Consider the following 25,169-nt stretch of genomic DNA (forward strand, 5'->3'; position numbering starts at 1 on the left):
TTGTGTGAAATCGCAGTCTCAAAAGGTTCACAACGACCTTTTCGCATGGAGGGTGTTGAATAAATATATTTGATGTTTGTATATATGCATGTAAAATGTATATGTACTAAATAATACAGACATACTTACATATATACATACCCTGTTGACAAATCAAGTAGTTATAAACCACTTTCCAACTGGTATGCACCACATCGCTACTAGGCAGTCGACTAGACTATTTTCAGACCAGTCTCATATTCATAAATTACAAAAAATATACATAGATATATCTTGTACCTCTAAAAGCACTGATTCTATTACAAAATTTGTATTCTTTATTTTTCTGTCTAGTTAAATTTCCAACAACAATATGCAATTGTAAGCTGATATGGGTAGTTGCTGACTAGTTTAATGCTTCACTGCAGGGCATATCTCTAATTGTCTAACCACATGTCATTAAATCCATATGGGGTATGGAGTGCAAATTGCACTTATCATCTAAATTACTAACGGTATAGTTCAGGCACCTACAAATATATGTACAAGTATATGCCGTTTGCATTGTATATACATACTTACAAAAATACAAACCGTTATGTGCTGTTTTGGTGTGCTTGATACTTTGCTTTGTTACCTAGTCCGTTTATTAAGTTATTAACGAAATATTTTGAAAATTGTAAAAAACACAATTTTTTTGTAATACTTTTTGCACCGTTTGTTGGTTTTGCAATGAATCGTTTGTTTTCTATGATCCTTGATTCGAATCAAAAATAGTAATGCAAGCATTATATATAAACTGCAGAGAATAAAAGATTTAAGTCGCGGATATACTTGATATACAATGGATTTAATCGATTAGTGCTACGCGTAAATATGTATTTCCTAATAATAGTTTCTTCCTAAGCTTTAAAATAAATGAAATAACTAGAGACATATATACATGTCATATAGTACATCATGTATATATGTATGTACATAATTATCGACATATTTAGGGTACATATAGGTAGGTATGGTCCAGAGTTGAGACTGTGACGAATTAATTTTCCCATTAAAAGTGGTGCGTTCATAAAATTAAGCACATATGTATGTATGTATATCCGCATCTTACAATATATATTTGTATATATGGCATTAAACATTCATTAAGACGTGACTAATTTTTGTTTTTTTTTTTTGAAACAGAGGTGCGGTACGAGTCTAATAGTTTGGAAGTAATAATTTAAAATATGATTTTCCCAGATAACCTTTCCTTCTACCAAAATAAAACATTCAAATTTAGTCAAAATGTCGGCCACGACATTATTTTCATATCTCGACTTAATTACGCATATTTTCGATGATCCAGAGCAGCATTTCTTGTGGAATTCTGGCTATATTGCGCTGAATGTTGTTTGCGAGCTTCTCGAGCGTTGCTGCTTGACTGGCGTAAACCTTTGATTTAACGTAGGCGGCAAAAAAAATATCTAGAAGCGTTGAATCGCGCCAGTCGTTCTTCCTTTTCATTGTTTGCCACCAATTACAGATACCCAGTGTAGACAGGTCCTTCTCTACCTGGTCTTTCCAACGGAGTGGTGGTTTTCCACTTCCTCTGCTTCCCGCGGCGGGTACTGCGTCCAATACTTTCAGAACTGGAGCGTTTTCATCCAACCGGACGACATAACCTAGCCAGCGCAGCCGTTGTCTCTTAATACGCTGAACTATGACAACGGCGTCGTATAACTCGTAAAGCTCATCGTTCCGTCGAATGCGATATTCGCCGTTGCCAATGCTTTACTTCTCAACTGCCTACTCAGTCTGATGCAGCACCACTTGGAGGATAGAGGTATGTGTAGAAGTTCACCAACTGAGGAAAGTTCTCTGAGCGCCATTCATTTGGCAGTGGGAACGTTTCTTTCACATATGGCTCAAGCAGCTGGCGACTTCCAATTTTAGACCAAATATCCTCTGGGTAGCCAAAAGGTGAAGGTGAGCTAAAAGGAGAAGGCGAAACATCCCATCCCAGGGTTGTACGCTTGGTATTTTTGATCCTTGCGAAACCTGTATTATTATTATTTCATGGAAAATTAAATATTACTTTCAAAATAAGTTAAAAAATATTAAACCTTATGAAAAAAATTTAAACTTAATCCTAAATGTAGGCAGCGGTTTTGGAACTTTTTACTCCATTGTTGCCTACAGCACTGTTAATTATATATAGTATAATAATAAAACAGTAAAATTGTTAAACATTTTAAAATTTAAAATTAATTACTTGGAAATCTTTTGGGAAAATTTTATTGAATCAGTTTAGGCTTCTAACTCTCTAAGGCTTTTTTGACTGAGACTACTCACACTAAGAATTAATAGCGACTTTTAAAAACAGTCTTACACTTTTAAGTCAAAATTAAATAAGGGCATGTCAAAATCGAAATTTGATATCGGGGTTAGATTCCTGATTGATTTGGCCTTATATAGAATGACCTATCTATACATTAAATATTATTTCATATTATTGATAGTTATACAACGAATATTTGAGGCAAATTTGAAACTTTAACTTACTTCTACATTTTTAATTTTCGTCGTTTTCATTTGTAAACAAAGTTTACTGGAACTTTCTGTTATCATACAGTCAACATTGCTGCGGGCTTTCGGTTGCAATGCATTGTTACCTATACAAACATGCAAAATGCTAGCATAATTCGAGTAAACCAATAAATTAGGTTTATTGCATTCATTCAACTTAACAGCAACAACGTTTATGTACCTTTGTGCTTAAATGCATTCACACACATACTTAGAAATATACATACATGTATCTGCATAAGTATATACGTGCGTACATAACAGTACATACAAATGCATGCATAAAAGAACGTCATGGCTTTGTTTTCAGATAAAACGAACGCGACAATGCAAAGGAGTGGTAAAAAGGCGTTTTGTTTCTTATGGCATACACTTCTCATTCTTTTGGCTCTGAACCAGCGAAACCATTCTTGAACTTTCAAACAATTACAGAAGGTGGTTGTTAAAAACAATGGTGCTGTTGTTGCTAGTTAGTTCCTATTACCTTATTTTACGGTTAGTCATTTTTTTCAATATTTGTGAATATGTGTATATGAGTACATATGTATATATGTAGATATAAGTAAGAGTCGAATACTGCGCCTAGCACTTGTTATATTGAAGATATAAAATAAAATGATAATATTAATTAATATTTATAAAAAATAATATGTTCAGTATTTACTTTTTCTTGCTATGGGAGTGCCTCAATTAAAAAGTTATTAATTATATAAAAAGTAAAAGGGTGAATAACCAGTTTTATAGACCACAAAGAGATTTTACTGGTTCTTAGATTGCTCGACTTAAATTTCTATAAATTATACATTAATGCATATTTTATATATAACGTTAATTTTTAACCACCCGGAAGAAACTTCTTTTTCTTTTAAATATCATTTATCTTTCGGTTAGAGTATTTTGTCACAAAGGAAAAAAAGAAGGAGAAGTCTTAACTGGATATAATACTGAGTCGTATAATGGCATTGTGATCAAAATATGCTTCGAGTAAAAGCTTTCATTTTTTCACAGAAAGCAAGCAAAAGCCCAGCTCTGAGAGGTAATGATATGAAGTCAAAAATTTTACCACGCCTAAATGTCGTTAAAAGTCATACCAAAGAGCACTCAAACCGAACCGGGACGTATGTGTCCCGGAGTATTTTCAAAGGTTATTAGCGTATAAAATACATGGTTACAAAAAGTTAAATCAGTCCCAATTCGTAACTCATACTACTCTTAAGGGTATTTGTTCTCATTTGGGGTATTTTAAATAGTGAACACGTCTTCATTTGCCAAAATAGAGCTTATGGTTGGACGCGTATTGATTATGCGAAATATTCCGGATCGAAAGGGTTAAATATTTTTGTATCAAACTTTTATTCAAAATGTTTATACCACTAGGAGCAAGAAACAGTAAGACTTTATTCATAATTTTTAAATTTTTAATCTCGTCCCTCTCAAAGTAGTTCACTTTTTCTCCAATATACTTGCGCCAACGATTTTTTCAATCCTCGAAACAGTTGTTAAAGTCCATTTCCTGAATAGCCTTCAATGCGTGTAGCGATTCACGTTTCATGTCTTCAATTGACTCAAAACAGTTTCCCCGAAGCGGTCGTTTCAGTTTGCTGAATAGTTAGAAGTCACACGGAGCTAAATCAGGCGAATATGGTGGTTGCGACACAATATTGGTTAAATAATCGAAGAATACTGTCAACATAACCTTGATTTTTTCCCTGCTTTGAAGTGTTTTTTCGGATTCGGCTCACCTTTGCTACGTTATTCGTCCGATTGATCATCCGTTTTCGGGTCGTAAGCATAGTTCAAAGGCTCATCGCCAGTAATAATATGTTTCATGACATCCTGGTAGTCAGAAAGCATTGCTTTACAGACGTTAACACGACGCTATGTTTCGAAAAAATTTAGTGATTTTGGAACCAATCAACCTTTCACTTTTCTTAGGCCCAAATGATCTTTCAAAATGGATTTCATTGATCCTTCCGATATTCCAACGATGCCGGTAAGAGCTCTGACTGTTAATTGTATTTTATTTTATTGATGTGTTGATAATCATACTATTACTATATTTTGCCCACAGTGGTATTTAGTTGCACAAAAATCATTATTAGCTGAATCCCAAATATAGGCAGCATTTTTGATTTTTTTTTGTGCTAATATGTTGGCTAAAATTCCGCCCAGTGTATAACAGCCTCAATAAATATTTTATAAATGTTTAATTGGAAAAAAAATCTCTTAGTCAATATTTCACTGTTGACTACTCTAATTCACCATCATGTGACTGAAGGATCATTTGATTAAGGCTAGGCGGGGCTACACCTGCCTACTTGATTTTGGAGTGCCAGAAATTAGGCAATAAAATCCAGTTTATCGAGCTCCATATTTAATTGGAAACGCTATTAAATATTGGTATGTAAATGTTTAACATAAAAAAGCAAGTCACTTAACAGTTATATGTTTAAAATGTACCATTAAATGTCACATGTGGCGCACCTGCAATATATCCAAGTTTAGTACATCGTAATTAAATATAATATAAAACTATTGACTTCTATTAAATAAATCAACTATTGGTAATAAAATATAATATAATTAAATAGAGTGGAAAATACCTATGCAAATAAAAATAAGGAACGTCAGGGCGTGCAATCACATCGTTTGCACCATTTACATATATTAAATATAAAAATGTACGAAACACCTGTTACTTATTAATTTATGGTTATTTGATATGATGAAATGGTTAGTACAATCGTGACTTGATCCATAATTTTTTTCTTATATAATATTTAGAAGAATTATGTGACACATGATAAGTATTTAAGTGGACTTAATGTTTATATAGGTGCTTGCTTTGTTAAGTTCGACTTAGTGAAATGCTGACCTTGTTAATGGGTACTCAATCGTTCATTTTATTGATGGAAATCTTCGAAGTAACAATCGTTTTTGTTTAGATAAAATCGAAAAATTTATTTCTCTAAAGAATTGAACATTACGAGTATATTAATTTTCATGAGTAATCGCTCAGTTGACAAACAACTGATCATACAATGGCAGCAGCATTCGAAGAACACTTTGAATATTCGATTGAAGCAAAAACTTTGGGTACTTGATGACGAGTTTCCGGACATTGCCCCAAGAAAATCATCAAGGATTAAGATGATAAATTGAGATGTGGTGAAATGAGTACCGTAGACAGTGAACGCAGTGGATTGCAGGCTAAAGATATTAACTGATCACAGCATTCACGAATATTTGGGCATGAGAAAGCTTTGTTCAAGTAATGTTTGGAGATGTTCAAGTCTAATAAACCCAAGCTTTTGAGTCGATATTTGACAATAGATGAAACATGGCAGCATCATTTTGCTCCTAATCGACAGGCAAGGTTATGACGTCTGCATTTTGCGATGCGCATGGAATAATTTTCATTGACGACCTTGAAAAAGGAAAGACCAATAGCAGCGACTTATCATTATTGAACCGTATGAATAATGAAATCGCCGAGAAACATTTGAAGAAAAATAAAGTGCTGCTTCAGCAAATCAATGCACCGTATCACAAGTCAGTGAAAACGATGGCAAAAATTCATGAATCTTCGAATTGCTTCCGCATCCACCGTATTCTCCAGATCTGGCTCCTGTTCTCAGATCTCAAAAGAATTCTCCGTCAAATTAAGTGGTGATCGCCAAAACTGAGACCTATTTTGAAGCAGAAGTCAAATCGTACTACAAAAATGTTATCGAAAAGTTGAACTATATTCTATAAAGTTGACTATATTCAGTGTATCATCCATGAAGGGCACTATGTAGAATAGAAAAAAGCGAATTTTGCCAACAAAAATGTGTGTAGGTTTAACTGGCTGGTTTAACTTGAAATTTTGTGTTTGCAGTAGGATCACAGCTTGAAAATGTGACAGAAGTTTTGGGAAGTCTACTTTACCGTTAACACAAGTATTTTAGTGGTTTTCAGTAAAGGTCGTGAAGTCATCTAAAACTTGCCTTAAGCGAATACTCCATGCACCTCTGTTAATGAAAGTAACAGCGAAAACGTTAAAGCAGCCTTGGTTGAAAATCGTTGTATGTACATTAGAAATATAGCAAAGGATCTTAACATCTCATATGGATCGACTCATCACTTTTCAGTTAATGTTTTGGGTATGAAGCGTATCAATGTCAGACTCGTAACAAAATACCTGAATCTTTTGCGAAAAGGACGACAAGCAGAACTTCCATAAGAGATAATTGGCCACGTAGCTGAGAATCAAAGGCATAACTACTGGTAACGTAGGTTTATAAATATGATGTAGAAACTGTCCCACAATCCAGCGAAAATAACACAATTTGCAGGCACTGAAGGACATTCCAGTCGAGGCTTATAACAAGTGTATTGAAAATTCGATTGTGCGCTGGCATGCTTCGTTTCGTTAGGGATGTTTTTTTACGTAGCGGGTCCCAAACCCAGCGCACAACCCTGGGGAAGCAGAGATAAAGAAGAAGATACTAAATATTTGATGCCTAAGATGCTTAAAAATGTTGTTTTTTTATGTCAGTCCGCATCAAATTATATCAGATGGATAATCATTGCCTGCCAAGAGTCTACTTTTTCAAAACAAAAAAAGTAATATAATTTTCTCTATTTTTTTAATATTGTGTTGTTATTTTTTTGCACCCACCACTGTAGTTAAGTACATCACATTATTATGTGATTAAATTAGCTTCCGATCATGCAACCAGCTTACAACATTTCTGCGGTGAAATAATTATCAAATAATTTCTACAATTTCACCAAAAACAAAAATCAAAAAATTAATAATGCCGTACATTTGCGTGACACATATACATAAATATAGCTGTTGTGCACACATATGTAGATATGTATGAGCGGCTGAGATGTGTGCATCACCCAAATTGGCAGCACACTTCTGGACGGACATGCATTTATTTCGCATTCGTTAAGTAGATGTCAGCGATTTTTCTTGTTCTATTTTCACTTTTTTTATTTTCCTTATTTATTTATAATTATTTACGTTTTTTTTTGTTTTTGAATTTCGCGCCAAACAACGCTCATTGAGTTGCATTTCGATGTTTAGTTGTGTACACACAACGGCACCGTTTGAAATGCATACATATTTACACGCATTTTTGGCACACAATTCGAATTAAAAATAATTGCAGAGCTCGCTCATAAATTCGTTAGGCGATAAATATGAAAAGCGGAACAACAATAACAACAACCACAATGGCAGAACTAACCGCAACAGTGGTCACAGCGCTCAGTGACAAGCGCAGCGCTAGTAAAATATAAATATACATGCCATACATTATAGCTAAAACTATAACAACAACTAACAACCAACACACAACAACCACATTAGCGCATACATCGAGACGAAAAGGTGAACGCATCCTTAAAAGGTGCGCCGCCACAATACTCGCTCATCTATTCGATCATAATATGTTGCATTGCAGGCACTTGTTGTAGTTTGTATTTTTGCTGATTGCCGAAAATCGCAGATGATAAATATATTTATTTATGTCATCCCTATGTTGAACAGCAACCACAACAACAGCAGCAATAGCAACACAAGTGCAATTCAATTTGAATTAATGTCGTACGAAATTACTCAATATTCGAGCAATTGAGGTGAGCACTTAATCACACGGTGGACAACTTTGTATGCACACACACACATACACACATATCTGGTATGCATTTGAATTCAGGTGTGTTTGTCGACTTGTTTGCTGATGTATTGACGCTCATTCATTTATTAAAAATATTTGTGATATGCTAAATAGCTTGGCCACAAAAAACCATGAAATTACCAATGCAAATCATCTGCAATCAGGGGAAGATTGAAATATTGTATTCGCTGACTTCATGCGCTTACACTTGTTAACAGCTGAGAGATTTTCATTTATTCATGTATAGTATATCTGTGAATAATAATTATGTTTTCAAATTATCGGTTATCGAAAACCTTGAAAGCGAAATATTCTATAAATGGTGCACAGTTACATTCATCAGAATAGTCCTTCTGACGGGTTCAATAACTGCACGTCGTAGTAATGATTAACTTAAGTAAAAATATTAGTAATCGTATGAGAGTAGGCATACACTGTTCTTTCAAAAAAGCAAGATCACATCACCTTTGCCACGCCCTCAAAGCGAATTTATGCGAATAGGTTAGAAGTGATATAGCAATTTAAGGGTAGAGCTTAAATTTGGTACATGAGGTTATAGAGTCCATACGGCGTTCCAAATATCGAAAGCGGGCGCCAATCGTCATTCCTTAATGATATTACTATTTTTACACATATCTCAAAACTATTTAAGTGATACTCGACCAAGCAATTAACAGCCACACATTTATAACGTCATTGTTGATTAAAGCTAACGATCATAAACGCGTTCTCTTTTAAGAAAAACTTATATCTTTCCAATTACACAAGTATACACGGTTTTGGATATGGGCAACCAAAAGTGGTTTCTATGACAATTGATCCGAATCTTCATTTCGTTTTTTAAGATTGATTCTAGTTTTTGAAATAATCAAGAATTTAATTTTTTATGATTTTTGTCAAATAATATTCATTTTATTAACTTAAAAGTAACATATCAGAAATGAAGATTGGTGGAACTTTGCCTTTTGTATTGTGTAGTATCTGTTTCACGTATTAGAGTCCAACAGTAGTCGCTCATCATGCCTTCATCCCAAAATCCTTGGTATCTTCTTTCAATGTTGGCTAGGTCTTGGTGCAGCCGCTCTTCTTGTTCGTCGCTCGTATCACTCAAAATTTCGAGAAAAATTTGAGAAGGGAATGCAGAAAATTGATCTTTAGAGACATTCTAGCTCCAATCTTTCGATAATTTTGCAACATATCGCCAATAATTTCCTTAAAATCGGGGATTTGTGATTACCAAGAAAGTAAACGATATTTTGAAAAGATGCCCATACGGCTGCTTCATCGGGCGATAAACATTTTGTAAATTTTTTATCAGCCATTAATTTTCTAATATCAAGTCCGACAAATATTCCTTCTTTGATTTTTGCATATGACAATTTAGGAAACAACTTAACTAAATACTGCAAAGCCGGCCCTTCACAGTTTAATGTTTTGACGAAGTTCTTTATAAGGCCTAGTTTAATGTGAAGAGGTGGCAGGAAAATGTCTTGTGGATTTACAAGTGGTCCAGGCTCATATTGAGTACGACTTTGCCATTCTTTTCTCACATAATGATGTTCAGTTGCGCGGCTATCCCACAAGCATAAAAAGCAACAAAATTTGTTGAATCCATTTTTATTTGCTCTTAATCACTTATTTTATTTTACTGCTACAGTTGAAATGACTTATCAAGCAGTGCCTGTAAGATTGGGTGAATTTTCCTCAATCGGTATTTAATTACTGTGCTTGCAAACTGTGATTGTAGCAGCACAATGGTGCTATCATGCGAGAACTCGGAAACTAGAATCAATCTTAAAAAACTTAATGCATATTCGAATTCAGCATATCAAATATAGTTAAGAATCGTTCTTATCTGCTCAGATCCAAAAGTTGACCTGAATTTGTAAACTTGTGTTATTATATCAGATGTTGTTTTGTATTCATAGCATGTCTAAGAACTGTCGATAACGGACTGTTATAGGATAAAGCTGCCAAAGAAGTTGATCGATCAAAATCAAGTCAAATTTTCCATACTTTTTTATCTTCATGATATTTGGAATGGATTATTGTTCAAAGCAACGGTGGTTTCTATAGCATATAGTAAACTTAAATCCTACCTAAACTCTTATATATTGGATAATAAGTCCATTACACTACGACGAAGCGCATTGAGCATCTCACAAATTTGTTGATACGGTTATTGTCAGTTTCGACTGTGTTTTCCGGTTTGACGATGGTAAGGTTCCCGAGATATTTCAGCCTCAGTCGTGTAAAGCTAGTGCTTAGATGAATCCACATCACCTATACAACTATAACAGCTAGTGTCCGACAAGATTTTTTGTCTTACTTAATGTCCAGTATGAACTCCTACTATTATGCAAGATGAACTTTGCTCAAGGCGAGTACCTTAGTTCAGTAGATCTTCAACCAGCGCCTGCTAAGCGAACGCGAGGTCCATGGGTTTAGTGCTACAACGCAAAATCCCTCAAAGACGCTGCATTTCGTAGCAGCACGTCTACCGCCACCTTGATAGCTACCATTTCTGGCTGTAAAATACTACAAAGATCGGGTAGTCTAAAGCTAAAATTGACGGAGGACGTCCTCTCCAACCTTCCCTCCTAACTTCGACCCATCCATGAAAATCTACAATCTTCGAAGATACTATTCAGATCGGACAGCTAACGCTATAGCTGCCATTCAAACTTATTGTTGAAAATGAAGATTAAAATCTGTGTATACCCTTTTATGTTATATCTTATTTATTTTGTTTTTGTAATTTTTCCATTATCAATTATAAGACATCACGGACAAAAATGCTTAAAATTCCTCAATTCGTAGTAAAATAACAGATGGTTTATCCGTTGAGTCCAATTGTCGATGGCTCGTTCGAGCGTTTCGACTGGTAACTTAGCTCTAATGCCTGAATCAAAGCGGGATTATTCGCATAGACTTTACACATCCCCACAAGAAAAAGTCTAAGGGAGTAATATGACACAATCGACCGGTCCGTGAAATTATCTGCTAATCGAAGTATTCTCTCCATAAATCCGTTTACTGATGCGATGTGTAAGAAGTGGCGCCGTCTTGTTGAAAGTTTCAAAACTTTTTCAACTTGAAACCAAATGTCGCCGAGATTACGAGACTCAATTCCAGGAATCAAATAGTCAGTTGTCATGGCGCGATAACGCTCGCCTTTGACTTTGACATTAAGGAAAGTTTTCATTTATGTCGTTGCTCCTAGCAGAATTCCAAACAAAAAATATTTGTATACGCGTACTTCCAGCTTATTATAAATCATTAAATTAAGCGCATTAAAATAAAATAAATTTTGCGATAGTTCAGTGCTCCTCCGCAGTGATTTCATATGACATAACCATAAAGATGAATTAATACCAATTAAGATAAATTATAGGTGCTTCAGCTTATGGTCAGCTGTTTGAGAAATTTTCAAACACTCGTAAAAATTGCTGAAAATTATTTCTGTATGAGTAATAATAAACTCAAAATCCAACTAGGAAATTAGGCAGCCTTGAAATTAATCTGTGGCAATCTACAAATGTTTGCGGCGTTTATTTTACAAAACTGATTTTATTTTTGTTTTCCTTTTCTCTTTATGCCAAATGAGACATTGTTGTGCATAAAGTGAGCGCCCACACTTCAACTATCCGAAGCATTGTTTTTGTTTTTTTGTTTTTATTGTTGTTTTGCACAGTATATGTTAATTTTTAGCGCGTGACAACATCCTAGGCAGGTGGCTAAACTCACACACATGCATACATATGTATAGGTTTATATGTATATGTACATATGTATAGTGTATGCGTTGCAAATAAGTGCAAAAGCTAATTGTTGCAAGTTACAAAGTGGCATTAATACCTGAAACATAAATATTTACTTTGGTGCGGAAATATACATATGTTGATATATATACATATGAGTATGAGTATACTTGTATGTACGAATGTGGTATTTTGTAGTAATTTTTAATTTGCTCACGAATATCTCAAACACACATACATACATAAATATTTACTTTGCTCATAGCTTGGTTTGCATCCCATACAACTTTTTTTTATTGACGTCATAAAATTTCAATAATAAACAACAGTTATTCGATTCGTTTTGTTTAGGAGAGGGTTTTGCTCTCAAAATTAGCGAAGTATATATCTCTTGCCACCAAATTGACTTTGACTTTGCATATATGTACTATATACATATGTGTGTATGTGTGTATATGCAAAATATAATTGACTACTGGAATTTAGTACACCGTTACTCACTAAACTGTTGTAATTATGCAATTAATTTTGACCATTAAAGATTTTAATGCATAACTGTATGCGCTGGCGTCTCGGTTTTATTAATCTAATTATTGCGCTTTATAAATCTGTACACCCACTGCGCTAGAATTTTGCGGTAGATATATTTTACGAGTGTGTTTGTATGTGCATATGTATTTCTTGATAATCGGCCACCTGTTGTTATTGGAAATATTTATGTTATAACCACTTATTCATCTTCTCAAAAACCGTCAAACCTTAGTACATGACTCAGTCCAGCCATAAGAGAGACAAAATTCAAAATTATATGCAATGCAATAACAATAAGTCAATTTCTCAATTAAATTTATTTTATTGAAATAATAAATAATATATTCGATATGAAGTTATAATACATTTGTCTTTAAAATTATTTTATTCGAATTTAGTCAAATTTATTTCATCTAATTATACATACATTGCGAAAACACTTTTCATAAACACTTTTTGGGAAGGCCTTCAGCTCCTTCAGCGAGTCTTGTTTTAACCTTTCGATCGATTAAAAATGGTTTCCACGGAGCGGCTGCCTCAGTTTGCGGAACAAGAAAAAATCACACTATACCAAATCTTGTGAATACGGTGTTTGATCGATGGTATTCATTGCATCTTTGGGTTAAAATTCGGTCATCGTGGCTCGATGCGAAGTAAATTCAGTTTCATCGGAACGATTCAAACCCAAAATCATTCGAACGTACTAGTGAAAGATGCCGAGCTCTCTTGCCATCTATCTAACACTTGCCTGTCAAATTTTAAGCACCATAATTTTTATATTATTTATTGAAGAGGTCGAAAGTCGTCCAGAACGAGGCATGCCTTCAATGATCTCGACCGTCTTTGAAGGCTTTGTACCACTCGTAGGCTTTTGTTTTTGATAATACTGAATCCTCGTAAGCCTTTTCCAACATTCGCAACTAAATTTTTTTGAAATATCTTCTCTTTTAATTACAATTTCCGGGTGCTTTTTATCTCAATGCATATTTCTCCATAGTGCCGAAGTGGAACAATATACAATTCATGCCATGAGCAACCTAGGCTCAAAACAAAAAAAAAACAAAAAGCTGTAATAATTGATAAGCGATTTCGGAACCTGGTTGAATGATTCACCTAAGTCAACAGACTTTCAGACAAACGACAGTAATAGAGAAAATTATTTGTAACGTAAAACAGTGCACTGATGCTGTAAAACTGTCGACGCCGATGCTAAACCCATGCTGTGATAGACCCATAAAAAAACTTAACTTATCTACAAACTTATTTTCATTACCTGATGCACCAAAGGAAGCAGTCCTGAAGTAAAAAAAGCTTCCTGAATGTGAATGACGTAAATACCTCTTGGCCATGAGTTTATCAGAGCACCAAAACTTAAATTTTCACACTCCAGTTTTTCTCTACGTATTCTTCTCATGACAATTACAAGGTTTCTCTCCAGTTTTCTTATCACGGTTGAAACGCCTATAAGAATTAGGGTATACACCCTATTAGAAGACATTTTGGTTTCAATAAAACCGTCTAATTCTTCGTAGACCAAAAATGCTAAAGTACAAACTGAATATTAAGGATCAATACTCAGTGAGCGAGCTAAAATATTTCTGGCTTGTGATAAACTACTTGTAGAAGGTTTTTATTGCCAAATATGGTTTTGAGGTTGACAAAATTTACTTATAGAGTTCTTTTAAGGACTTTCCTCATAAGTTATATCGTAAAAGATCAATAATATATATAATTTATGAGATGAGTTAAAGTTTCATCGGTACTTATTACATATTATTGGAAATTTAATTTTCCTTGTTGTGTAAAATTTTTCCTAAAATGAAAGTTTTCAGTCAAAAAATAAATCATTTCTCTGTTATCTCCGTTAAGTAAACTCGTCCTTAATTTTTTTTTTTTACCTATTTTGTATAGGATAGCCCAGCTTTCTAATTCTTGTGAAAGAATTAAAAGAAATTAAAGAATTCACTTAGTAAATGCTTACTATGATCATCAAATTCTCCCTTTAAAAGCACAGGTCGGTGTTTCTGAATACATATTCGACGAAAAAGTGAATGAAAAACTCTTCGTTGTATTGTCTTAATCAACTCTTGGTGCCGTTTCTGAAGCGGGTAAGTGAGTTTTGTGTATAGGCAGCTATTGGAAGTCAAGCCCTACAATTGCTTATTTTGGGCTCAAACTTCACACGCATGTCAAAATGCGCTGTTCCAAACTAAAATTTACACCGATTCCGAGTATGCACAAATTGAAATTCTAATTTATAACAAATCATATAATATGCCATCAGATCAAATTTGACCCGGACTGGTCCATTAAAACAGCGCGCGCAAACCGAATCGACGAAAAAAGTTCGTATATGTATATTTTAGTGTGTAAAATTTCAATTGAAAGATTTTTGGTTCTGAAAAACTCTTTAATAATTCTTTAATAAACTATATATGTACATATGTACATATATTTCGTTTTGTTGTAAATTTTAGTTTTCGGTTTCAGCTATTGAAAACTTTTTAGCAAATTCATTTGCTTTTTAATATTTAGATCGTTTCAGTGGTGAAGCCTCAAGCGTTAGCACTAGACTATGTAGGCGAATGATATTTGGCTTCGAAAATACGCATTTCTCAAATTAAATATGAAAAAGCACAATAACAATGTCAATGCTCATAAATGTTCATATCGATTTTTGTTTCAAGTAAACAAAGTGCCAACAAGTTAATATACAAGCACTTTTCTATAAAAACACAATTGCTAAAATATCAGTATATACATATATATATATACTATACATATCTACATAAATATTGTATGTGTAATGTATAATATACACATATAAAGATATGTTCATATATACATATGTATGTCAGAATTTATATATATTTGTACATATGAATATTTTTAAAACACTAATATCAGCTAATAATACGAACTTCGTCTACAGCCATACACACAAAAATATATAAAAGTCTCCGAAATCGCTATATTTATCAATGTGCTTGATTTGACAGATTTTCCTATTTTTAAACACGAAATTCACTCACCAACCTGCTAGCGTAAAAGCAGCATTTTCTTTTATTTTCATTCTTTTGCGCTTTCAAAATTCCATCTTTGATGTCTATGCCGATTATACCCATCATAAAATGCATATATTTCTGCTGACTGATTCAAAATTTCTATAAAAACAAATATAAGCTGATGATTCATTAAATATAGTTCTTACTCTTCTTTCCTTCATTTTTGTCTTCTTCCGAATATATTTTGCTGATTTTCACTTAATAGTAAATAAAATTGCTTAATACTGTGTAGGGTATATGTGAATTTATAGCTATAAATAAATTAAGTTTCTTCACTTGAGTATCAGTAAAAGTCTCGTTTGCGCTTGTTTCCAATTTTTCTTAATAGCAAATATGCCATACATGACCTATCCAACAAAGTATCGCTGTGAGTTTAAAAATAGATTTAGGTTCTTAGATATGTGTGTATATGGAAACTAATCCCTGAAATATGTAGTTCTTAAGATATGAGTGCGTCCTTGTTCATGACTGACGTTTAAGAGCAGGAAGTGGCGGAACAGAACTCTTCATTTGTAGAACATATTTGTACATATATATTTATTTACTTATATTTTTTTTTTATATATATTTATTTACTTATATAACAATTAACTTGAGTTTATTTTTCTATATATGACAAGTCTTAATACGTTTTCAGAAAACTATTTTAAGTGCATACAATATTAAAGATAGAAGTCAATACATTCAATACACACTATACATTGAACGAAAAAGTGTATGATCTCGGTTTGACGATTTCTTTTGTTCAATACGTAGGTTGTTTTTTATATTTCAGGATTTAGGAACAAAACAAATTTTAACTACCGAAAATCGTGTTATTGTCCTTCAAAATATTTTTCATTAAGATCTACTATATACTCTTTTGCTTGCACCAAATTTAGAAGCAATTTTGCCACTTTAATTGAGCTATCTCCAAAATATGCCTTTTGGACGTATCAATCGCTTCTTCAGGTATCGGAAAACGTTGACCTCTTAGTTAATTTTTTTTTGGTACGGGAATAAAAAAGTCAATCGGTGCCAGGCCAGGACTTTAGAGTAGATTAGTCATCATATCGTTTTGGATGCTCAAAACCGCAGTTGTTTCGGTCGATGTGTGATGAAGAGTGACCCGTCCTCGGTGTTTGGTTTTCCTGATTTCTTGAAAGACAACTGGCAAATAAATGGTTGTAAATAACTCAGAATTTATTGTTTTGCGTTGTTCTAGTGGTATGGTTGCGATATATCAAGTTGTTCCAAAAAAACAGATCACCATTTGCTTGGAAGTGCGCGAATAACTTTTGCTGATTACCTTTGGGCACATACGTGTAAACCCACGATTCACCTGTCATGATTTCCTAGACGAACTATCGTATGTTTTGAGTATTTGGAGCATGACACCGCTCACATTTAGATGAAAATCCATATCTCGGGACCTCTCAACCAAATTTGGTATATAACATGTTTCTGATATTCCTATGTTACAGTGTGAAAATGGTAGAAATCGGACTACAATCACGCTTACTTCCCATATAACTCAATTCGAAATTTCATCTGATTCTTTCAAGTTCCCTATATAAATAAAACAGTAATTAATGTAACGGGATACAACTTTACACGAATAATGCCTTTGAAGTGTGCCATCGTATGACTAAATATTTTCCAGAACGAACCTAAACTATTCAAGTCCCTTAGTACCGAATAAGAGGACTCAAGTTCCCATTGTTGACTTTTTACCGAAAATGTCGCTCAGTGTGTGAGACATTTAATTGAAGTGTGCTATGCCCAATTCCTTTCGTGTGTGAAAGATTAAAGCCCATTATCAACAACCGACCAGATATTCACCATGCGCCAAATCTTGGAAAAAACCCGTGAAAGGAGAATCGACACTCACCACCTATTCGTCGATTTCAATGCTGCTTTCGACAGGACGTAAAAGAGCTGCTTTTATGCTTTCTCCAGACTGAATAAGGAAGCAAAGCAAATGGGTCTGGCAGTGAACGAGGGCAAAACGAAATATCTCCTGACATCAAACAAACAGTCGTCGCACTCACGACTTGGCTCCCACGTCACCGTTGACAGTTTTAACTTCGAGGTCGTCGATAATTTCGTCGATCTTGGAACCAGCGTAAACACCACCAACAATGTCAGCCTGGAATCCAACGCAGGATTACTCTTGCCAACAGGTGCTACTTCGGACTGAGTAGGCAATTGAAAGTTAAGTCCTCTCTCGATGAACAAAAACCAAACTCTATAAGTCGCTCATAATTCCCGTCCTGCTATATTGTGCAGAGGCTTGGACGATGACAACAACCGATGAGTCGACGTTGCGAGTTTTCGAGAGAAAGGTTCTGCTGAAGATTTATGGTCCTTTGCTGATTTGTAAAAGCGAATATCGCATTCGATGGAACGATGGGCTATATGAGCGAATTAAGAGATAGCGGCTATGCTGGCTAGGTGGTGTCGTCAGTATGGATGAAAACCCTTCAGCTCTGAAAGTATTCGACGCAGTACCCGCCGCGGGAAGCAGAGGAAGAGGAAGACCTCCACTCCGGTGGAAGAACCAAGTGGAGAAGGACCTGGCCTCGCTTGGAATATGCAATTGGCGCCATGTAGCGAAGAGAAGAAACGACTGGCGCGCTGTTGTGGACTCGGCTATAATTGCGTAAGCGGTGTCTACGCCAGTAAGGAAGAAGGAGATTTCCAGCCATAGATAGGTCTATAAAGAAGAATCTCTAAAAGTTTTGAAAAAGACAGTTGCAGGAAAAATAATTAATTTTTGAAAATATAAAAAATAAAATATATATATTTTTTTCCATTTCTAGACTAGAATACCCCCTTTACTTTTAGTAATATTGGTTGCTAGGATAGCATGAAACTATACGCTACATTGACAGTGGTATGATTAGGGAGTACTACAGATTACTCAGATTTCAATGTGTCATTTCAGCAACAGTAAAAACGAGTAATCTACATCTAATAATTTTGGAGGTGTATCACCAAAAACTCTGACGCAGCAGATAACGGCGCAAAGCGTTACGATAATCATACTCTGCGTCATTGTCAATTGATAAGATTACGCAAAAATTTTGGTGCCAACCCATCAACTTTGCATAGATCTAACAGGTATGAAATAATAAAAAAAACTCAACAATGCCCAAATTTGGAGCTGTGCACCACACGCTTACTGTTAAAGAAAAAAAGTATTGATATGAATATAAATTTAAAATACTGCTAATTAAAATATTTGAGGTGCGTTTAAATGCTCGTCTGTTTCGTCTGTTGTTTACGTCACTGAATGGGTTAATGCTCAAACATTTGCAACTGCCTACACAAATTCTTCTTCTACAGACATACATACATGTACATATGTACATATGTGCGCGGGAACGCATGTGTGTGCTGGCGCTGCCGTTGCCGCTGCCACTGCCCACAATATTCCATCCAATCCATTTATGGGATGAAGCAATTGGATGCCAACGTTGCCACTTAAATATACTCAAAAAATGCCGAACATAAACAAGCGATGAAGATGTTTCCTGCCAACAACAAAAAATTACAACTATTTTTTAAGCAAAACAAGAAAAATAGCAAAAAATTCAAATGCTCAGAGCACAAATACAACAACAACAGCAAAATAACCACTCTCGTCGCCATTAGGGGGTCGCGAACGGGGTGACGCACTGCTGAGTGCGCGGGTGCATATAGGGCCAAAATATTGTATACAAAGCGAAATTTTCAACAACAACAAAAGCAAACACAGCGAAATTGAAAAACAAATAGAACAATAGAGCAACGAAAGAAATATTTTTATAAAAATATTTTCCGCAGCAACAGCAGTAACGGCGTCGTTGCACTTGTCACTGTGTTGTGCTGGCGTCCCGCCTTGGTATTGGTGTGTGTTCTGGCCGTTTGGTGTGGTGGTGTTGTTGCCACAATGTTTGGAATACGGTTGGCACCTTTTCTATTTTCAAAAATTAATTGCCGATTTTGAGCGGCCTCCGCAGCGCCAACGTTTCGGCCCACTCACTCGTGCTGCTATGCCGACAAGTCGGTGTTCGGCACGAGATCGGAGAAAAATCACTTGTGCGCTCGCCGCTGCGCGCTGGCGGGTGTTGGTGGGGGGCGTTACATGTACAGCACACAGTTATAGTTGTATTTGTATTGGAATGTTTTTACTTATCAACGGCAACATGCAACGGCTGGCAGTCCATTTATGTTTTGATCGCATGAAAAATGCTGAAAACTCGGAGGCAAAACTCATATGCATATAGGTGCGTGCGTGTGTGTGTATGTATGTGTATGTGCATGCTTCGAAGTATGAGGAATCTTTAAATATTTGTGTATTTCGGTGCGCATCCACCGCTCTTCTTCCGCAAAATTATTTCGAAAAATCGCTCAGCGAAAAGCGTCTATGCGCCAGCGTCTGTGCATGCTTTCTATACAGATAGGACCCCACACCCATAACAGCACACCTACGGCATTTTCGTACAGCGCATATGTGTTTGTGTGTATGTGTATTTACGGTGCGCATGTGTGCGCTCCTGTACAAGCGGAATTTCTTTTGTTTGTGTGCGTTTTTGAAAAATTAAAATTTCATTTGGTTTTGATTCTTGTAGACAGTATAAATATTAGTGGTGGCATGTCCAGTAGTCACTCGCAGTTCTACGGTGAAAGTGTAGGTTTGTCTCTTCATTTCATTATTTAATTAGAAAGGTTAGTGTCACCGTTTGAAATAATATTCCTATTTTAAAAAGTGAAATGTGTGAAAAAGATTTAGGATTATTTGAAAAGATGGCTTAAACAATAAAACTGTTTGGTGTTTGATTTGCAGGATTTTTAAATTTAGTGAAAATATTTATTTGAAAAAAATTTTGATGTTGGAAAGGTGTTTTGAGTTTGTGTACTTGGGTGACGACACTAAAAATTAATTAAAATTTTAATTTAAAGTTAATTTTTTTTTAACAAAATTTTTTCTAAAAAAATATTATCTTCCAAATTAAATTTTTGTATTTAAAATTTTTTTGTGTGCTGGAAACTAGTTAAAACTTTATGCTATAAACAATAAATATTAAAAAAAAATTCGACTGAAGTAATAATAATTTTTTTTTTCGTTTAAAGAGAATTTTATAAAAACAATTTATAATCAGAAAGTAAAAAAAAAGAAAATTTATTGGAAATTAAATTAAAATAGAATAATTTTTAAAGTAAAAAAAAATATTATTGCAAAAAAAAATTATTTTATGTACAACAAATAAATAAAATTGAATTAGAACAACTTTTAAAGTCCAAAAAAATAATATTGTCGAAAAAATTATTTTATATGTAAAAAAATTAAATAAAAATAGAATAACTCTTAAAGTAAAAAAAAAAATATTATTGCAGAAAAAAAAAATATTTTTATACAAAAAAAATTAAAAAAGTAGGAAAAAAATTGTTATTGTATAAAGCAGTTGGTTTTATAATAAAAAAATAATTTTTTTGTTTCAAAAATAAAAACAATTTGAGTTTAGAATTCCGCCATTCTAGTACTTTGAAGTAGTTTAAAATAATTATAGAACTTTTTTGAAGAATGTGAAAAATCAGATTATGTTATTTTAAACATAAACATTTTCAAGATGGATTATTTTTTTTAATTAGAAAAAAAAAAAAAATAATAATAATTTTCAAAATTATTTATGCATTTTAAAAAAAGTCATTAATTTTTATATTTTTTAATTAATAATAATCAACACAAGTATAGACAAAAAATGATTATTGTATAAAACAATGAGTTTTATATAAAAAAAAAATATTTTTTTTTGTTTTAAAAAAATGAATGTAGAATATTTTTTTGAATTGTAGAAATAAGAAAATAATTAATTTTCAAAAATAAATAAAAAATAATAAAATAAATTTTAAAAATAAAAATTAAATATCTTTTTTAGTATTGAATAGAGAAAAATAAATTTTAAAAACTTTCATTTTATTAAAATTTTTAGAGAAACCATTAAGAAATTTTTTTTTTTTAATTTTTCAAGTTTTTTTATTTTTATTTGTAGATTGATATTTTTTTTAACGTTTTATAAGTTTAAGAAAAGAATAAAAAAATAAAAATAAATATTTTTACAATTTTTTAAATACCATTTTTTAAATTATTAATTAATTTTTTTGATATAAACACTCAGTTGAAACATATTTAGCAACTCGAAAATGTTAATAAATATTCATGAGTTAGACAGTTGTTAGGAATATTATAGTAAATAAAAAAAAACAGTTTTCTTGTTTACCGCTAAATTCAATAAACAAAAAAAAAAACATAAAAAAAATAAAAATACAATTTATAAATTCACAAAGCAACCGACACTTACCGTCTCTTTTCTTTTACCTTCTCTCTCTTCCACGCACTTGCAATCGCGTAGTATTAGTAATATAAAAATCAAACAAAATGTGTGACGACGAAGTTGCTGCTCTGGTTGTTGACAATGGCTCCGGCATGTGCAAGGCCGGTTTCGCCGGTGATGATGCGCCCCGTGCTGTCTTCCCCTCAATTGTGGGTCGCCCACGTCATCAGGGTGTGATGGTCGGTATGGGACAGAAGGACTCGTATGTCGGTGATGAGGCTCAATCCAAGAGAGGTATCCTCACATTGAAATACCCCATTGAGCACGGTATCATCACCAACTGGGATGATATGGAGAAAATCTGGCATCACACTTTCTACAATGAGTTGCGTGTCGCACCTGAAGAGCACCCAGTATTGCTCACCGAAGCACCATTGAATCCAAAAGCCAATCGTGAGAAGATGACCCAAATCATGTTTGAAACCTTCAACACACCCGCCATGTATGTCGCCATCCAGGCCGTACTCTCACTGTACGCCTCCGGTCGTACCACCGGTATCGTCTTGGACTCTGGTGATGGTGTCTCACACACCGTACCCATCTATGAAGGTTATGCTCTGCCCCATGCCATTCTCCGTTTGGATTTGGCCGGTCGCGACTTGACTGATTACCTCATGAAGATTCTGACTGAACGCGGCTACTCGTTCACCACCACAGCTGAGCGTGAAATTGTACGTGACATTAAGGAGAAATTGTGCTATGTTGCATTGGACTTTGAGCAAGAAATGGCCACTGCCGCTGCCTCCACCTCATTGGAGAAATCCTATGAATTGCCTGATGGTCAAGTGATCACCATTGGTAATGAACGTTTCCGCTGCCCCGAATCACTCTTCCAACCCTCATTCTTGGGTATGGAATCGAGCGGTATCCATGAGACTGTCTACAATTCGATCATGAAGTGCGATGTTGATATCCGTAAGGACTTGTATGCCAACATTGTCATGTCTGGTGGTACCACCATGTACCCTGGTATTGCTGATCGTATGCAAAAGGAAATCACTGCCTTGGCGCCATCCACCATTAAGATCAAGATCATTGCCCCACCAGAGCGTAAATACTCCGTATGGATTGGTGGTTCCATCTTGGCCTCACTCTCCACCTTCCAACAGATGTGGATCTCGAAACAGGAATACGATGAATCCGGCCCAGGCATTGTCCACCGCAAATGCTTCTAAACGCTCAATGAGAAACACAAAACTGAGGGCTTTTACGCTCCAAATCCCCCCCTTTGCTATGTATTGTATTTGTTTTATTTTAATACTTTATTTTAAAATTAATTATGTATGTAAATATTTTTATAAGAACAAAAATGTAGCAAGAACAACGGCACTAGATATACCAAAGAAAACGTTGATAACGCAAATGATGATAAAGATGATGATAGGAATTTGAAAATTGAAAAAGAATTATGAATAATGGATAAAACGATTATATGCGAGAGAGCAAACACAAAGAGAAAAAACACTGCATTGAATATCCCATGAAAGAAATAAACAAATTATTGAAAAATATACTATATACACCTACAATTTTATTGAAATCTACAAACACATAAATATCTGCGTTTTTATTGCCCTCAACTCACGAATATGCGAGTACATAGACTTTTGTGTATCCATAAATCATCTGGACATCTCCATTAAGCGCGCATTCCGCTTCACACCCCACACCGGGCAACGTCATTATTGCCCGACTATTAGTCCATTAGTGGCCTAAAAATAGCGGCGCGGCGCTGCAATCGGCCGCATGCAACAAATCAAAATGCAGATCTCCTGCTACATTTCCATTTCGGGCGCTATTCCTTTGCACTTGACTCGCTGGCGTATTATATATTTAGACACCTGCACACAGGCAGCCAGCCGAGTGCGTCGATCGATGTTCGGTGCTCGCGCACTGAGCAACCCACCACACCAAGTTTCTTCCAAATAAAGCCAGCAGTGTGCTGGGTGATTCACCCTTCTATGCGATGGTTTTGTTGATCTTCGTGTACGCAGTCCGACGGCATGTTCACCCACGATGCGCGCCGGATATATTTCGTTGTCTGCCACAAACACACACAAACGACTACATACATAAATACAAAAATATGCTTGACGTTTCTAAAAATACGCCATCGATATGTTTGTTTGTTGTCATAAATATACAGTTATAGTGTTGTGTTTGTTGTTTGGTTTCGCAGCATTCCCATCTTTCAAAATTTCTTTTCCATTTTTGGCCGCGCGCAGATAAATTAATTATGGCATGTACGCGGATGCATGAACTTAGGTGTAGATTTGTGTGTACATACATACATATATACATAAAATGATGGTTTTGCAAGCGTAATTGTTTATGACTTTTACTCATCGCTAAGGCTTTGATGTATTTACCGTTAGTTTCGTCCTAAAGTGTGGTGTTGTGTTTGTTTTCTGTTGAAGGTAAATAACATAGTGTAGATTCAACTAATTGAAAAAAGTTGGGTATTAGTTTTGATATTTCGTTTTAAAAATATTCTCCGTAAATTTTAAGTTGATTCGACGATATGAGCATATTTGAAAGAATTTTTATGTTGTGTAATCAGCTTCCAAACACTGTTTTTCTCGAAACCCTGTTTGCAGAGACGGTGAGGAAAAACCCTTGGCCACAATACGATTATGCTAACATTGTTTTCAATCCCCGAAACAGTTGTTAAAGTCAATTTCCGGAATAATCTTCAATGCGAGTAGCGGTTCACGCTTAATGTCTTCAATCGACTCAAAACGGTTTCCCCGGAGCGGTAGTTTGAGTTTTCAGAATAGCCAAAAGTCGCATGGAGCTAAATTAGGCGAATATGATGGTTGCGGCACGATATTGGTTGAAAATTTGGCGAACTCAAGAAATTCAATGCAGTATGCGACGGTGCCTTATCGTTGGGCAAAAACCATGAGTTGTCGGCCCATAATGCCGGCCTCTTTTTACGAATAGCTTCGCGCAAATGACGCATAACACTCATTTCGTATTCCTTGCTAACAGTTTGGCCGGTTGAAAGGAGTTCGGAGTGCACTACCCCCCGATAATCGAGTCTTCCTATTTATTACCTACAGTAGTATAGTATTTATCAGGTATTGATCGGAGATGAAGATTTTTAACAACAATTTCGAATCTTTAAACCACTCTGGAATTAAAATGTACATAAATTATAAAACGGCTGAAAAGCTGAAATTTTGCCAATATTTTTCTTATTCACCATTTGTTATAATTTTTTTGATT

The 25,169-nt window shown here is 34.7% G+C and overlaps 1 protein-coding gene and 1 long non-coding RNA gene across 4 annotated transcripts in view; both read left to right on the forward strand.

Moving 5' to 3' along the window:
* LOC125776188 (uncharacterized) overlaps positions 1–25,169 on the forward strand; it is a 205,569-nt gene that overhangs the window by 111,074 nt on the left and 69,326 nt on the right. The window lies entirely within an intron of this gene.
* LOC105229889 (actin-3, muscle-specific) lies at positions 20,119–23,497 on the forward strand. 3 transcript variants are annotated; one of them, XM_011210381.4, is made up of 2 exons: positions 20,119–20,274; positions 21,960–23,497. In XM_011210381.4, the coding sequence occupies exon 2, from the start codon at positions 21,986–21,988 to the stop codon at positions 23,114–23,116; it is 1,131 nt and encodes a 376-aa protein (XP_011208683.2). In that variant the 5' UTR covers positions 20,119–20,274; positions 21,960–21,985; the 3' UTR covers positions 23,117–23,497. The 3 variants fall into 3 exon arrangements, with proteins under 3 accessions (XP_011208683.2, XP_049303074.1, XP_049303073.1); XM_049447117.1 differs by having other exon boundaries at positions 20,185–20,236; XM_049447116.1 differs by having other exon boundaries at positions 20,219–20,240.

This window comes from Bactrocera dorsalis, chromosome 2, assembly GCF_023373825.1.
Source record: "Bactrocera dorsalis isolate Fly_Bdor chromosome 2, ASM2337382v1, whole genome shotgun sequence".
NCBI classification, from domain to species: domain Eukaryota; kingdom Metazoa; phylum Arthropoda; class Insecta; order Diptera; family Tephritidae; genus Bactrocera; species Bactrocera dorsalis.

Bases quoted from the DNA above. Each gene is read 5' to 3' on its own strand.
- LOC105229889 (XM_011210381.4), top strand. From the start codon at position 21,986: ATGTGTGACGACGAAGTTGCTGCTCTGGTTGTTGACAATGGCTCCGGC.